The 14,246-nt window shown below is 38.6% G+C and overlaps 3 protein-coding genes and 1 non-coding gene across 4 annotated transcripts in view; 1 reads left to right on the forward strand and 3 right to left on the reverse strand.

Moving 5' to 3' along the window:
* Positions 1-1,987: 1,987 nt before the first annotated feature.
* On the reverse strand, positions 1,988-6,802 carry LOC117492208 (syntaxin-11-like). Its single transcript, XM_034142327.1, has 2 exons — positions 6,375-6,802; positions 1,988-5,310 (listed from the first exon to the last, which is right to left on the reverse strand). The coding sequence occupies exon 2, from the start codon at positions 5,303-5,305 to the stop codon at positions 4,403-4,405; it is 903 nt and encodes a 300-aa protein (XP_033998218.1). The 5' UTR covers positions 5,306-5,310; positions 6,375-6,802; the 3' UTR covers positions 1,988-4,402.
* Positions 2,424-2,506, reverse strand: trnal-uaa. The gene has a single exon. It is a non-coding gene; the product is annotated as a tRNA-Leu (tRNA).
* Positions 6,803-7,348: 546 nt separating the features above from the next.
* stx11b.1 (syntaxin 11b, tandem duplicate 1) lies at positions 7,349-10,088 on the reverse strand. Its single transcript, XM_034142880.1, has 2 exons — positions 9,797-10,088; positions 7,349-8,794 (listed from the first exon to the last, which is right to left on the reverse strand). Exon 2 carries the CDS (start codon positions 8,785-8,787, stop codon positions 7,891-7,893), a length of 897 nt encoding a protein of 298 aa, XP_033998771.1. The 5' UTR covers positions 8,788-8,794; positions 9,797-10,088; the 3' UTR covers positions 7,349-7,890.
* Positions 10,089-10,531: 443 nt separating this feature from the next.
* Positions 10,532-14,246, forward strand: part of mthfd1l (methylenetetrahydrofolate dehydrogenase (NADP+ dependent) 1 like) — a 37,811-nt gene continuing 34,096 nt past the window's right edge. Inside the window, exons 1-5 of the mRNA XM_034142879.1 lie at positions 10,532-11,671; positions 12,735-12,819; positions 13,084-13,134; positions 13,251-13,304; positions 14,079-14,203. Coding sequence (XP_033998770.1) covers positions 11,436-11,671; positions 12,735-12,819; positions 13,084-13,134; positions 13,251-13,304; positions 14,079-14,203 — 551 coding nt within the window. The 5' untranslated portion in view covers positions 10,532-11,435. The remainder of the gene's footprint in view (positions 11,672-12,734; positions 12,820-13,083; positions 13,135-13,250; positions 13,305-14,078; positions 14,204-14,246) is intronic.

Raw genomic sequence — 14,246 nt, forward strand, 5'->3', positions numbered from 1 at the left:
TGAAAAAACGATGATGAAAATCCTTTTATTCAAAATCCTACTGAAGTAAAAGTGTGTGGTATTGTCAGTGAAATAAAAAAAACTTAAAAATGTATTTTGTCAGTATAATTACATGATATTTGATTAGTAATAATAATAATATCAGAATCAGATTCATATTACTGATATGATAACATATAAGCAGCTTCATTCAAATGCTGTTACATGGCTGAGTTCATTTGAACTACTTTTTACACCATTGGTTAGTTTAATCTATAATTGATAATGTGTTATGTAAATGATTATTCTGAAAAGCAACTAAATGGTATACTCAGATTAATTCTAAAGTACAATGTTTCCTTCCTCAATGTGGTGAACTATAAAATAAGGTGGCAAGAAATTGAAATACTAGAATGATTTCATGCAAAACATTAAACAGTTCACTAAATAATACAAATCTTTATTCAGATAGCATCTTCCACTTGAAGTGCATATTAAAACCAAAAAGAGCAGACCATTTAACACTTAACATGTACAAATAAAAGTATAATAAAAACAATCCAGTAACAATCCCAACCATAAGAACAACAAAAGCCTTTAACATTACCACACATGCTCTCATCATCTCTTATCTATGGTTTCATTTTATTACACTGCATGATGTGTTTCCAGTACCTGAGGGAAATGAATAATAGATTAAGACATTTGGAAAGCGTCCCTGAGGCTTTGTGGATGCAGAGATGTTGATCGTACATCTCAAGCGCTCATCCTTCCTCCTCCCTATTCTCACTTATCAGGGATCTGTTGTTGATGCTTTCTCACATCCCCAAAGAAGAAGCTCAAGTTCATTCATTAGTGCTCACTTAGGGCCTCAAACACCTATCAAGTGACAGCCCTTTTTGTAGGTGGTGAGTATGAGTGAGAAAGGGGACAGGTGGGAAACCTCACTTATGGTTAACTGAAACAATATTTTAACTGATAAGTATAAAAAACATCTATTAGTATCAAAACTCCAGTGTAGGCAAATGCCGTATGCACATGTTATATTGAATGTGTCACAGAACTGCTACATATATATACAGCCTACATATATAACATATATTGTGCTGCTTTACACTGCAGCACAAAATACCTATATTAATGAATTTCAAGGAAGCTTCAAAACGCTAATTTCAGTCCTATCTTCTTGCATCCATGTGACTAGTGTGATAAACTTCTGAATAAGACTTTGAAAGAGTTACAGATGTGTTTTGAGAAGCGTTTCCTGTGGCAGTTGAAGATGACTAGGTATCCATGAGTCCAAGGCATCGCCCTTACTGTGAAATTATAGGGTGAAAATGTGCAGGCCTTCAATGAGCCAGAGTTGGACAAAAGCCGAACGACTAAAATAAAGGATTAGACTGCCCTCTTCTGTCGAAAAGATGAAAATGCTACTTAAAGACAGACATTAATCTGGACGGATAAACGAGAAAATACATACATTTATGCGGACACCACCGCATAAAATGTTGAGAATATTGGCCAATTAGCGTGCGAGCTCGAACATTCGTTGACCAATTATGTTCCTGGCTCTATCATTGGTACAACATTTGACCAATCACGGCGGAGAAATGTTTAAGCATAGAAGACAATGTTGCTGCTAGTTTTGTTTTGCTGACTTTTTTTCCCGGCAAACAACGGACGATATCAAAGTTTACAAGTCGTGGTGAGTCTTGATACAGTGTTTTATGATACAACTGTAAGTGTATAACTCATTTAAACTGTTGTGTAGTGTTGTCATATAGATTAATTCAGCTAATAACGTTACAAACTCTCTGTTAACTTATCTGACACCCGCATCGTTAGCGTGCATCGTGTAAACAACGGAAGCTATCAAAGTTTACGAATGGTTATTAACGTGGTTAGTCTTACTGTTGTATATAACCATTAGTGTATAACTCATTTTAACTGTTGTGTCGTGCTTTTACAGGCTGCACACCCTCAGACAGCTTCAGTGCCTGGCAAGTATTTATATTTCATTTCATACTGTGTAGTAGAGCATCAGCAGTGTATTTACCTGTGTTAAGGTTATTTATGCTCTTTATTAAAACATGTTTACAAAGGCTGCTGACTCCGGGACTGTGTGAGTCTCCAAACGCTGTTTTGAAGGACTGGAGGGAAGTTAAATTGCATTATTTGATCACAGTAGATATTTAATAATTACTTACACAAGTCTTACAGAGGACATTTATTTTCCATTGTTTTCACATTAATCCAGTTACCAATAATATATACACTTTTAAGCCAGTGTATTTACTTTTCTCGAATCTGCTAAAATAGCTCAAGTTTCAGTTAATGACTTCGACATATAAGCTGTTTACTTTGCTGTATTCTATTATGAATGCTCTTTTTCGGAGACACTGTTCTTGTTTTTAGGTAATTGGCAGAAACAACAACAAAACATCTACCAGGAGTGGGGTTCGAACCCACGCGGACATATGTCCATTGGATCTTAAGTCCAACGCCTTAACCACTCGGCCATCCTGGTATCTACACCGCGTTCAGACACTTTTCTACATGAAAAGCACCAGGAAGAAGAGGAACAGACATCCACATTATATGATTTTTGTGTTTCATCCTCAGATGCGACGCGCTAGCAATGAACACCATTATATAACAATACTCACATATGAACAATGCGTCACGAGTAGCTTTATGGGGATAGCCATAGTTGCTAGCCATTATGCTAGCGCAGTGTTAGCAGCTAGCTGTAGCTAACTTTAGGAATGGCATAGGCCTACTGGAGTAAACGTGTTCATGTCATACGTTGAAACACTGATGTATACAAATAATTCGAACGCAGCCTTACAGGCAAAGCATTATTTTGGCGTTTGTGCTCCCAGTAAGAGACTAACTTTAGAAAAGGTTTCAAGTCACCAACTCAAGCTAATACAACGTAAGTCGTAATAATAGTCACTATACTCAGACTCCGCCTCCTCTCCGCTGCAATTTAAGAGACAAATATTGTACTTTTTACTTAACTACACTTATCTGACAACTGTAATAACTATATTCTTTGCATGTTACGACTGAATCCAATAAGTTAAATTATATCGAAGTGAAATAAACAACCAAACAGTGATATACGTAGTCAATTACTCCTTATCCACTTCTTTCCTACTGTTGTGTTTCACTTTCAATCCAGAAACGTCTTCCTCCTATTAACCCGGGTTTCACTTAGGGAACCAATGTTATTTTCAATACCTCCATGCTCATTAGTGGAAATTATGCAAACATATTTTAACAGAAGATCTTTTTTTCAGTAGTTTCCATGTCATTTGACCAATACCAGATATTATGACTTCACAGGACAAATAAGACACAACTCTTTAACTGAGTTCTACTAAAACCGTTTCAGTGAGTCAAAATGATAAAAAAAATGAAGCATGCTTTTACAACATCCAACTTTAGAACCTTTATTATCTCAGCTGATAGCCATAACTATTATTATGTTGCATATTTGTTGTAATCAAATTAATCTGGGCCTATTATTGAACATAGTACAGATCACCAAGAAGAAATGCAAACAAGAGCCCAGTAGCGTTTTGCCCCAAGCAAATTAAACAATGTAAGATTTGCAGGTTATTCCACTAAGAAAAAGGCCAAGTACATGAGTGGACTTATTCACCCCTAAACACACAAATGTGTCTGCATAATTTGCCTTCTTTTATGAGCTTACAGTTTGACATATAATGTAATTAAAAACTATCACTACAATTTTAAAATCAGAAAATAGATTCAGTTATGTCATGGGCTCAAATAAAAGTCACATATTTTCTCCAATCAAAAATGTCAACAGCTAGACTGATGGATAATTTGGGAGAGCCACATGGTTTTATTTTCTCTTTGCTTTACTATATAGTGCCATTTCTGGTGTTTACAATCTGCATGTGAACTCACTGTTAATATTATTTAAGGTATTTGTGCATACCTGGTTTTTCCCATGCTGTCTCTCATGACCAACCACGTCAAATTATCATTCGTGCCAAACTTGCGTTTTTGTCAGCAATATGAAACATCTCTCATCCTTTTTAGTATTTCAACTTTTCTCATACATCTTTATTTAATGTCTGTTTCTGACACATTTTATCGCTCTCCATCCTTAATACTACGAGCTCTCATGAACCCAATTCTTCAACATCAAAACAATTGTACTTTTTACCCCCGTAACCAACTTACTGTTGATCTTCTTCCAAGGACAACAAACTTTTGATTTACTATAACATTATTTATTTTGCGTCCGTAAGCTTAAACATTTCAATTCAAATAACATCCTTTTAAAATGTACAAACATTATTTTTCAACTGTCCATAACCTTTTACACAGGTAAATGTTTATTCAACTTTTAAATAATTAATATAATGACATAATGTAAAAATAAGCCCTAAAGAGTTTGGTTGTGTCCCCAACAAGGTAGACAGGGACAACATTGCTGAAAAGGATTCTTCCTCTTGTACTTTAGGGCCGTCTTCATGTTAACGTTGATTTTGTCAACGTATTCCTTAGTGCAACACACATTTGCCTCAATGTTATTAACCATGGATCCCTGCTCCTCCACCAGCATGGCCATTTGCAGGAACAGTGAATGGACCTCCTTCAGCCGGACCTCCAGCTCCACCAGCTCCTTGTGTCGGCCTTTGATGTCAGACATCGCCGAGCGGGACGAGCGTGCACTTTGGATCTCCAGGCTCTGGGACAGCTCAGCCCATCCCTCACCACCTTTGTCCACCATCACATCCAGCTGGTCATCAGTGATTTCAGTCCCCATTATAGAGACCTGCCTCTGAATCCTCCCCCGACATGTGTACCTCTGCATCTCTTCCGCCGTATTGTAATCACTCATGGCATCATGGAAGGCACGGGTCAGTGTGTCATACTGAGCTCTGGAAATGCGGCTCACAGCAACATTTGGACCCTTTTTCTCCTCCAGCTGTCTGCTCTTCTTATCTAGAGCCTGAAGGCAGACATACAGGCCCTCCCCACGTTGCTGGATCCCCCTAGCGATGGAGTCAGAGTCCTTTTTGAGCAAGGTGAGACGCCGCACAGTGGTCCCAAAGCGTTCATTGTGGGTGCTCAGACGCTGTATCTCCAATTGGAGCAGGGAAATATCCTTTCTTATTGAGTGGGCCTCCCCCAGGATGTTGTCAATGTCAGAGGAGTTCTCAAACACCACTGCCTCTTGAGACAGGGTCACCTTGTCTACATCGTACTCAGGTTCGTAGCAGTCTGACTCGTCGTCCTCCTGCCCCTCACTGATGTTCTGCAGCCTCTCCAGCATGTCCAGCATCCTGCCTGAGAGACCCATGCAAAAAAAGATGTTGATAATTTAAAGTCTACATTACATTAAGGAAAGGCTTTTATCTGAAGTGTCTATCAAGAGTCTAGCTTTGGTTCTGGTGTACTTTTGTGTTGAAAATATAATTCCATAGATAAGATTTCTAATCATAGGCCTAATTATCGATCACATGGTTAAACATTTATAAATGCCTGTATTTCCTGTCAACTCAGTTCAAAATATGGCTTTGACTGCATTTTTTGGTATTGTCCATCTTATTTCTTGGCTTTTGTAATTTGAGTTTTTCTTTATTTTGAATTTTATTGTATTTATTTAGGGAATATGTGGATAGTACCAATACTGTGTACTGAAAAAAAGTTTCAGGTTCGACATACTTAAGCATACTCGTATTGGTATAACCTTCGATTCATACAATGTGAAAATTAAAGAATTGATATTTAACATTTAACCCTGATGACAACATGAATAGGTTCATATTTCATTTACCCAGGGAAACTAAACCACATACAGAGCTAACCTGTTAGGGTTATATATAACTACTCCAACAATAATGGGTCAGTTTCTCTGCAGTATTTTCTACTTTAACAACTTACAACAATGACAGCAGTGACAGCTCAAAGCACTTTTTAAAACCAGGAACAAGGAAGGCACTGTCTTGTTGAAAAGCAGATATTTCCATTGAAAGTGGGCTTAGACACAGAAAATATTGTTAGACGATATATGTTTTAGAAGTACCTCAGGAAAAACTGTTTGTAAACTGCATGTTGCAAAACCTTTCAAAATGGTGGGTCTTGCTTTAATATCTGTCTTGTATTCTCTCGTAGTCTCATTCTGTCAATAGACTGAATAAAATCAATTTCCCCATGTCACAATAGTAAAACAATTGAAGAAAATCACATTTGTCACAATGTGTGAAAATGTTTATTATATATTGTCTTCTTTATGTCCATTAAATTAGTCCCATCTTTCTGCACTATGTATGTCCAGTTAATCTACTAGTCTCCAGATGCTTTGCTCCACATAAAAAACCCCAAAATGCTGTAAATTCAAACTTTCTTACCTCTTGTGAGTAGCTCCCACAAAAACAGGAAGCAAGTAATTTCCTTCAAAGTGTATTTTGCTGATTAATTTGTTCCAAGGTGCCTGGGCAATGCATCTTTTATTCTGAGAAAGGAAGTTGTCTGGTCGCTTTGTGTTCAGCATGTCTGTGACTGACGCCCCTCCTCAGGTGACCAACATGGGCACTCCTACTGCAACACTCAATACTTCCTTGAAGGAAGACGCATTTTTCTATTTGGTTAATTGACTGTTCACTTCAGGAAGCGAAGTGATTCACTAACATTCAGTGTGTTCATGAAAAAGTTATTCTGGATATCTGAAGATATACTTAAATATTTGATAGTGCACCACTGGGCTAATGCAATGCTAGCTGCCATCAGTTTGTAAAGTGATGACACCTGTGTGAGTAGGTGCGTGTGTGTGAGTGAGTAAGTAAGTGAGTGTGTGTGTGTGTGTGTGTGTGTGTGGGGCCCTGGATGATTCAAAAGGCTCAGGCCTATTTCCTGAACCTTGTACATGCTAGGGTTTATAATTGCATCTGTGGAAACTAACTACATTTACTCAAGTACTGAACTTAGGTGCAATTTTCGAGTACTTACATACAGTATTGAAATGTTATGCTAGTTTATACTTCTACTCCTACTAAAACTCAGGGAAATCTATTACTATTTACAGTACTTTACAGGTTAAGATTATACAAACAAAACATTTGATGAATTATTATAATACTATACTTTAATATGAAATTAAACTGTCCAAGAGTATATAAGATAGTTAAAATGTGCTTCAACGTAACATTAAATGCTGCTTGAGTGTTAAAGGATTAGTGATCATATTTGAATAACATAATACATATAACATCATTATATAAGTACTTTTACTCAAATTTTTTGAGAACATTCAGATGTTAATACTTAAGCACACAGGTCATTATGTTATGTTGATGTTCATTTCATGTTTAAACAAGAATAAAGCCAAACTCACACCAACTTTTAATATAACTATTTATGTAATATATGACACCACAGAAGAATTTTTACCAGTGAATTGAGATGAAGTGACACATTTAAGGACCTAAAAGGCTTCATAAGACAGTATACAATATAATCTCAGAAACAATTGCATAAATGAACTTACGTGTTGCAGTCATTGCATTATGATAAATCCCTCACATGTGGAAACTCAGCAGACATTCAAAACATAAACAACATTTTCAAATACCATTTGCTCGAGGTCTGCATGACACCTGCATCATAGGGGAATGAATTTGGATTTGAGATACCTGTCTCAAACATTTCATACAAACATTAGAGGTCAAGGGATCACTTAAATACAATATTACAAATATTTTACCCTTGTCTTTAAATCTAGACACAAGAGTTTTAACCTTTATCAATATTGAAGTTTGTACAATTGAAACATACAGAAAATGTTCTTAAAATTCCCCACTTTTCCTTGTCTAGACAGCATTGTAATTTCGAAATCACTCTACCCATGTTTGTACTGTACTGTAGTCATTAGTCGACGCAGGGGAAACAGCTGCAAAACATCTTTCTAAAGGGGTTGTTTTTGTCGTGACGTTGGGCCCTGCCGAGTTTAACGAGTGCCTCCTGTATGCTTTCATCGGTCTTCTGCACGTTGGTTTGGATGGCATTCAGCATGGGGCCCTGCTCCTCAACCAGCATGGCAATGTCCAGGAAAATCTCATGGATGCCTTGGATACGTGACTCCAGGTCAATCAACTCTTGGTGGCGTTTCTCAATCTGGGACAGAGCTGATCGAGCCGTTTTACCTTCAGCCATAATGTTGTCATTAAAGATGTGTAACTGACCTTTCTCGATCATCTCCTCCACTTCCTCTCCTGTCACCTCGCGTCCCACTATCTCCATTTGCCTCTGGATCTGGGCTTTACAGTTTTCTCTATGGCTCATCTCAGCCTCATTATAGTCAAACATGGTGTCGCGGAAACCATTGCTGAGGCTAGCATACTGGGTTCTTGCAATTCGCGTTACGGCGGAATTTGAGCCATATTCTTCTTCAAGCTTTTTTGCCTTGCCGTCCATGACCTGCAGGCGTGCCAGCACCTCCTCAGCTCGAGACTTTATGTCAGCACCAATAACGTTGGAGTCCCTTTTGATAGTGCTCATGGTGGTGACACCACCGACCATGCGGGAGTTATGCTCGCGAAGCCTTTTGATATCCAGTCGGATGAGCTGGACCTCTCTGTGGATTTCCTGCGAATGGGAAAACACCTCATCCAGAGCCGGGCTGTTGTCAAACACCACGGCCTCATGTGTCAACTCCTCCTCCAGGTCCACGGTACTGAAGGCCTCGGAGACAGTGGACTCGGCATACTCCATCTGCTCCACAGGTCCGCTGGACATTTCCTGCAGGTTGCTCAGTCTGTCCCTCATGGTTGGGCTGGACAACAAGTAAATAAACATGTCAAAATGTGGCTGGTTATCTTTCCTCTTCTAAAACACATTGATGAAGAGGAAACAACAAAACATATCTAATTCACAGCCATTGGAATGTGTTTACCATAGATGGCTTGATAAAACAAAATGCAAAAAAGCGACACAGATAACATTTAAGATCCAAACTAAAAACATTTGCAAGTTCTAACACACCCATAAACTGGCGTGCCTGTTAAGAAGCCATTCCTTCTTCCATCAGCCATCACGCACCGGCCTAACAGGTTCTCCTAAGAATAGTCAAAGGTGTTGCTCCTCACCAAACTAGTTATTTTAACTTGTGATGTGTCTGACTCTTTATCCAGACAGTCATTTTGACTTATAATCTTACTGAGCAATCAGATGTAGCAGATATAGGCCTACCCTGGCTCTCATGTTTGAGCAATACTCTAAAATAAAATATTTCCCATTTGAAAAAAGACAACAGGTAGGACATCATTACAAGGAAGTCTAAAAGGCTTCTCGACCAAAACTTTCTCAAACATCAGGAACTCTTTACTTATCTTATGGTTGTCTTTAACCAATTTCAGCTAAGTCCTTAAAAATGTTAAAATATAGTGGATAAAGTATTAAAATGTATGAACACATAATCTTGACAAGAGTGTGACTGGTCATTATTTTAGAACCCATTACTGTAGCTCAATAATCCTGAAAAATTGGCTATATATACACATACTGTTGCTGTTGGTATCTACATTTAACACTGTATAATACATTAATGGTACCAGTTGCTAAGCAAAGTCATTTTAACAACATTATGTTAATATTACGCCACGACTGTATTTTGTCAAGTATCTATCAACCCATGTATCTCAGGCACATTTCAAGATAGACTACAACACAAACCAGGTATAAAAGGTGACACATTTCCTACAATTTCGCCCTGTTGCTTGTCAAAGGTGTTCTCAATGTAATGCAGGAGTGAAGGTTTAAAATAAAAGCTCCTTACCTGATGTGCTCCGCTGTTCACACAGATATCAAAGTTTGTCTATTAATGTAAGGTGGCCGTGGTGCCACAACACCATCCTACAGTCGACTGCTCAGGGCTGTGAGCAGGAACAATGGGCCCTACAGCTGCAGTCTTTGGAGCCAGAACTGGTATTCAACTGTGATTTTGTTGAGGGATGGATTGCCACGCCATGCGCCTGTAATGACGTGATTTAAGGAATGAAGCCCGGTTGGTTTAGATCGGTTTGGCCTTTGCAGTGAAACTGCATGTCAGAAGCGTCAATCGGGTGGGAAGAGGCGTGAGCAGCTGGTGTGTATGAACCAGGGAAGTGCCAATTTCAATTTGTATCTTTATTCTAATAAATCGGAATTGTTAGATAATCTTGAGTGTAGCCCAAGACAGGTGTCGATCACCAACTTTGTTTCTCGAACTGCCCCGTCACGGTGCAAGGCTAATAGCGTACCGTTTTGAGGTTCACTAATCTCAAGATGATCTCAGCCAAGCCCATATTACTTCCACAGTTAGGCACGTGATGTGTGAGGGTTTGTGTGTGTTGATTGGCCTGTCAAGTTATATGTCAAGACATGCAAGGACATTTTAAGAGCAAATGTTGATTAAGGTTGAGGCTGTAAAGTCATCCACCACTGTGCAGTAGACACATGAGATCACTTTAGCATTAATTCTATTTGGAATAACTTTATTTTCTTTTTACATACAAATATATCTAATTCATTTTTATTGAAATATTTGTTAAACTTTAATAACATGTACTCCAAGCCTATTGCTCATCCTATTGTTTACTGAGTATAGTCTTAAATAAATGTATACATCATAGTCTATAAACCATGGATGTATAATGGACCTGACTTCGCCTCTCTCTCGTAAATATCATATAGCACCGCCACGTGAACGCACACGCTCGTAACCGAGACCACATCCCTTCTTCTGAGGATGCTGCTTTCAAGTGTTCCTCGGAAATGTGATAGCTCTATTAATGGCAAAATACAGACCTTACGCCAAAACATTCTGATCGATAACTTTAATAATAACGTTTCGACGGGGAACTGGAAGACAGATACTTTTTAAGTTATGAGGTTTACTTTTAAATGATTACATTGTAGAAGTTTTGAGAAAATAGAGACGAACACCTCCTATATTTTACTAAACAACGTGCGTGTTGTTTATTAAAACAGCAAACAAATCAACAAGAGAAGGGTGGGCTAACTCAACCATAGCTCACAACATTCTGTTTACGTCGTTTCACACTGACACTGTCCAACTGTTGCTGTGTTAGTGTTAAGTCAATACCATGGAAAAACACAGAAAATGCACATACGTTGAACGCTAGTATTAAACCACACACAGTGGTGAATAATGTCCTAACGAAATCCTTAAAATGGTGCTGAATATTCAGTCATAATGAGTGTGTCACGTTTTTGTGCTGTTTTCAAAAAGTGTGTGTTGTTGAGTTTCAAAACTCCCACTCTCCCTGGAGACAACGTGCCTCCATCAGGACCCCGTTGCATACTTTTGTTGTTCCTCACTTCCTCCCATAGGTTGAATCCCTTGCTGACCACCGCAAGACACACACAGAGCCAACTATAAACGCCACGGCAAAAAAATACTTGAAGAAATAGCCATGAAGTTGTCTATGATTCGTAGTGCGTGTGGCAGCCTTCGGATACACCCAGCCCGTTCAGGAAGCAGGGTGAGCGGCTTTACGCGGAGATGCCCCCCGGTTGGTCCTGCCAACAGCCGGATGATCCTCCGGACCGCAAGCACTACCAGCAGCGGGGGAACCAACCCGAAACTATCCGTCAACTTCGGGAAACTGTCCCAAAATGATGATGGGTTTGAATGCGACAGTTCCTTGAGGTGAGGAAGTAGTGTTTACATTGGAATAAGGGACCACAAATAACTGTATTAATGTTATATTTGTTAACCTAAAATAAGTAATGTAGGTGTTTTTCCTAAGTGATGTACTTCCGGTCCGCCGGCGTGTGATGCTCATGGTTAGCAGTCAGTTCATCACGTGCGATGTTAATATCAGAGAGACTCCAGAAAGCTGATGTAACTTTTCTTTGTTGTTGCCAAAAACACACGAGGCCAAAATGTGACTGTATTTATAAGCAGTAAACCTCACTACCTTCCCATGGGTTAAAAAATAGGTCGAGCTGAATACTTTTACTGTTACATTTGATTTACAACATCACCACTGCTTGCTTGCATAGTTTTTCATGCAAGTTGTATCGTACTTGATGGTGACAAAATATGTATTTTACTACTACATGATATCGTATTTAACAGTACATTCATTGATACGACTAGGGTGATGTTGACGTTTTGACAACATGTAGGTCAGTGGGTTAACTGTTCACCATAACACACACCGTATCACGTGTAGTAAGGCGGCCAATGGATGCAACTTCCACCTAATGGTTTTTTGATTCTATTATTTTATTATTTGACATATATTTCAATGTTTCCTTTGTTTTGTTCTTAGTAGATGTTGTATTCCTTCGACAGTAGCTAATATAGCCAAGCCACACTCTTTCCAATGTTTTTTACTTGAGTTACTGTTTATATTTGTATCTTATATCAAACTCTTTTTGTCCACTTGAACTCAGTGTTGTTGGTAAATTCAAAACTTTGGATCCAGGCAAGTTTAAAGGAGTTTCACTAGGAGGATAATTGTTTCATTTGAATAGGGTAAGTGAGAGCATATGAGGAATAATTTAGTGTTTCATCATTCCTACCAGTTAGCCAACAAGCAGAGAAGTTAGAAACAGTATACACTTTTTTGTTTAGGATACCTTTCCCCAAATGTTAAACAGAGAGTATCTTTGACCTAATGTTTGTGATCTAATTCATCTTACAATCCTGTGTGTAGCCTTAATGGATTAATGCAGATTGCTAACAAGTTAATTTTCTTTCACAGGGAAGTGGTTCAGAGCACCAAGGAGGCAATGTTGGCCCTGCAGAGAAGAAACCCAGCAATTCAACCCCTATTAGCCATTATACAGGTATGTAACAACAAAAAAGTAATATATATAATTTGTATTTGCCAATGTAGAACGAAAGACTGCGTAAGGACATATACAAGTTATAATTTTGTGGAAGGTTGCCTTGAAATATGATCTAGTCTAAAGCCGATTGGCTTTGGAGTTTTGTTGTGTGAGTGTTAGCGCTGTCTTAATTGACCTTTGACCTAAAGTTGGCCTCTTTTTACTGAAGCCATTGAAAATGTCTGTGTGAGTTTTTCTCAGTGTGCGCTTTTCATTTCAAAGGCAGGTGAAGTTGACGGCTTGTTGGAGATCAATACGAAAATGGCAGTAAGGGTAAAGTCCTCTCTTGCTGTTACTTTTAAGGAATTTTAAGAACTTTGTCTTTTAAACAAATCAACATTATAATAATAATTCAAGTGTTCACCCTTTCCTTGTCTGTTTGCCCGCAGATTGGACTAAACATCACCCAGATTTGTCTGGCAAAGGAGTGCAGTGAAGATGATGTAAGTGAAGCTGACTCAGGCATTTGGTTAACTTCCCTACATGCCTAAAACTAGAAAAACTCTTCCTAACCCCTTATTATCAGCAAGTCAGTGCTTGATTTAGCATCTCCTGGATGTTTGTCTGTGTAGCATGTGATCATGGTGGTTGTGTGAAGCGCATCAAGGTAATCGGTGCCTAACATAAGCTTTGATGCAACTCTGTTGCAAGACTAATCCCTGATTTCCTAATATACTTTGTCACTCTTTGGGGTTCTGTTTTCACTTCTTTTTTCACTTCATAGTATTTTCAGCATCTAAGTTTTACTCTCTTTAACCAGGTTTTAGTCAATGCATGAGGCATAGAGAAAGGATAAACCTCTGAATAGTTTGGAGGTTTCAGCTGAGAGAGAATGGATTTACATTACAATTCCCGGCCCAAAGGGCTCTACTGATTCACTAATCCTCTGCTCCACTTTCACATATCTTTCCTCTGTTTAAAAAATCTTCCCCTCTGTCACACTATTACTCCCTCGGAAATCACTGTGTATGCTCAGTCAAAAGCACTGGCCTTAAATTTGATGTTGAGTTTAATGATTCACCTCGTCGCATGTTTTGAATCACTTCTTTATTCAAATAAAATGTTAGATTAAGATCATTAGGTTTCAAAAACTTTACCTTGAGGTGTGAAGGCCTTTTTTAAACCCTAGAGACAGTAGTCATGCCGTTACTATTGCAAATGTGACTTGTTTCACATCTTCTGTTATGTGTATTTTGTCTTTGTGTGAATGCGTGTAGATTGTTGAGGAGGTGTTGAAGCTGAATGAAGACCCCAGGGTGCACGGAGTCTACCTCCACCTCCCCCCTGCTTCCCTCACCACTCGAGTGTTGAACACACTCAAACCTGAGAAGGACGTAGACGGGTAAAAACGGCACTAACCAAATTGGATCATTGAATTTAAAACT

The sequence above is a fragment of the Trematomus bernacchii genome, unplaced genomic scaffold (assembly GCF_902827165.1).
Source record: "Trematomus bernacchii unplaced genomic scaffold, fTreBer1.1, whole genome shotgun sequence".
Taxonomy (NCBI): domain Eukaryota; kingdom Metazoa; phylum Chordata; class Actinopteri; order Perciformes; family Nototheniidae; genus Trematomus; species Trematomus bernacchii.

Bases quoted from the DNA above. Each gene is read 5' to 3' on its own strand.
- LOC117492208 (XM_034142327.1), bottom strand. From the start codon at position 5,305: ATGCTGGACATGCTGGAGAGGCTGCAGAACATCAGTGAGGGGCAGGAG.
- stx11b.1 (XM_034142880.1), bottom strand. From the start codon at position 8,787: ATGAGGGACAGACTGAGCAACCTGCAGGAAATGTCCAGCGGACCTGTG.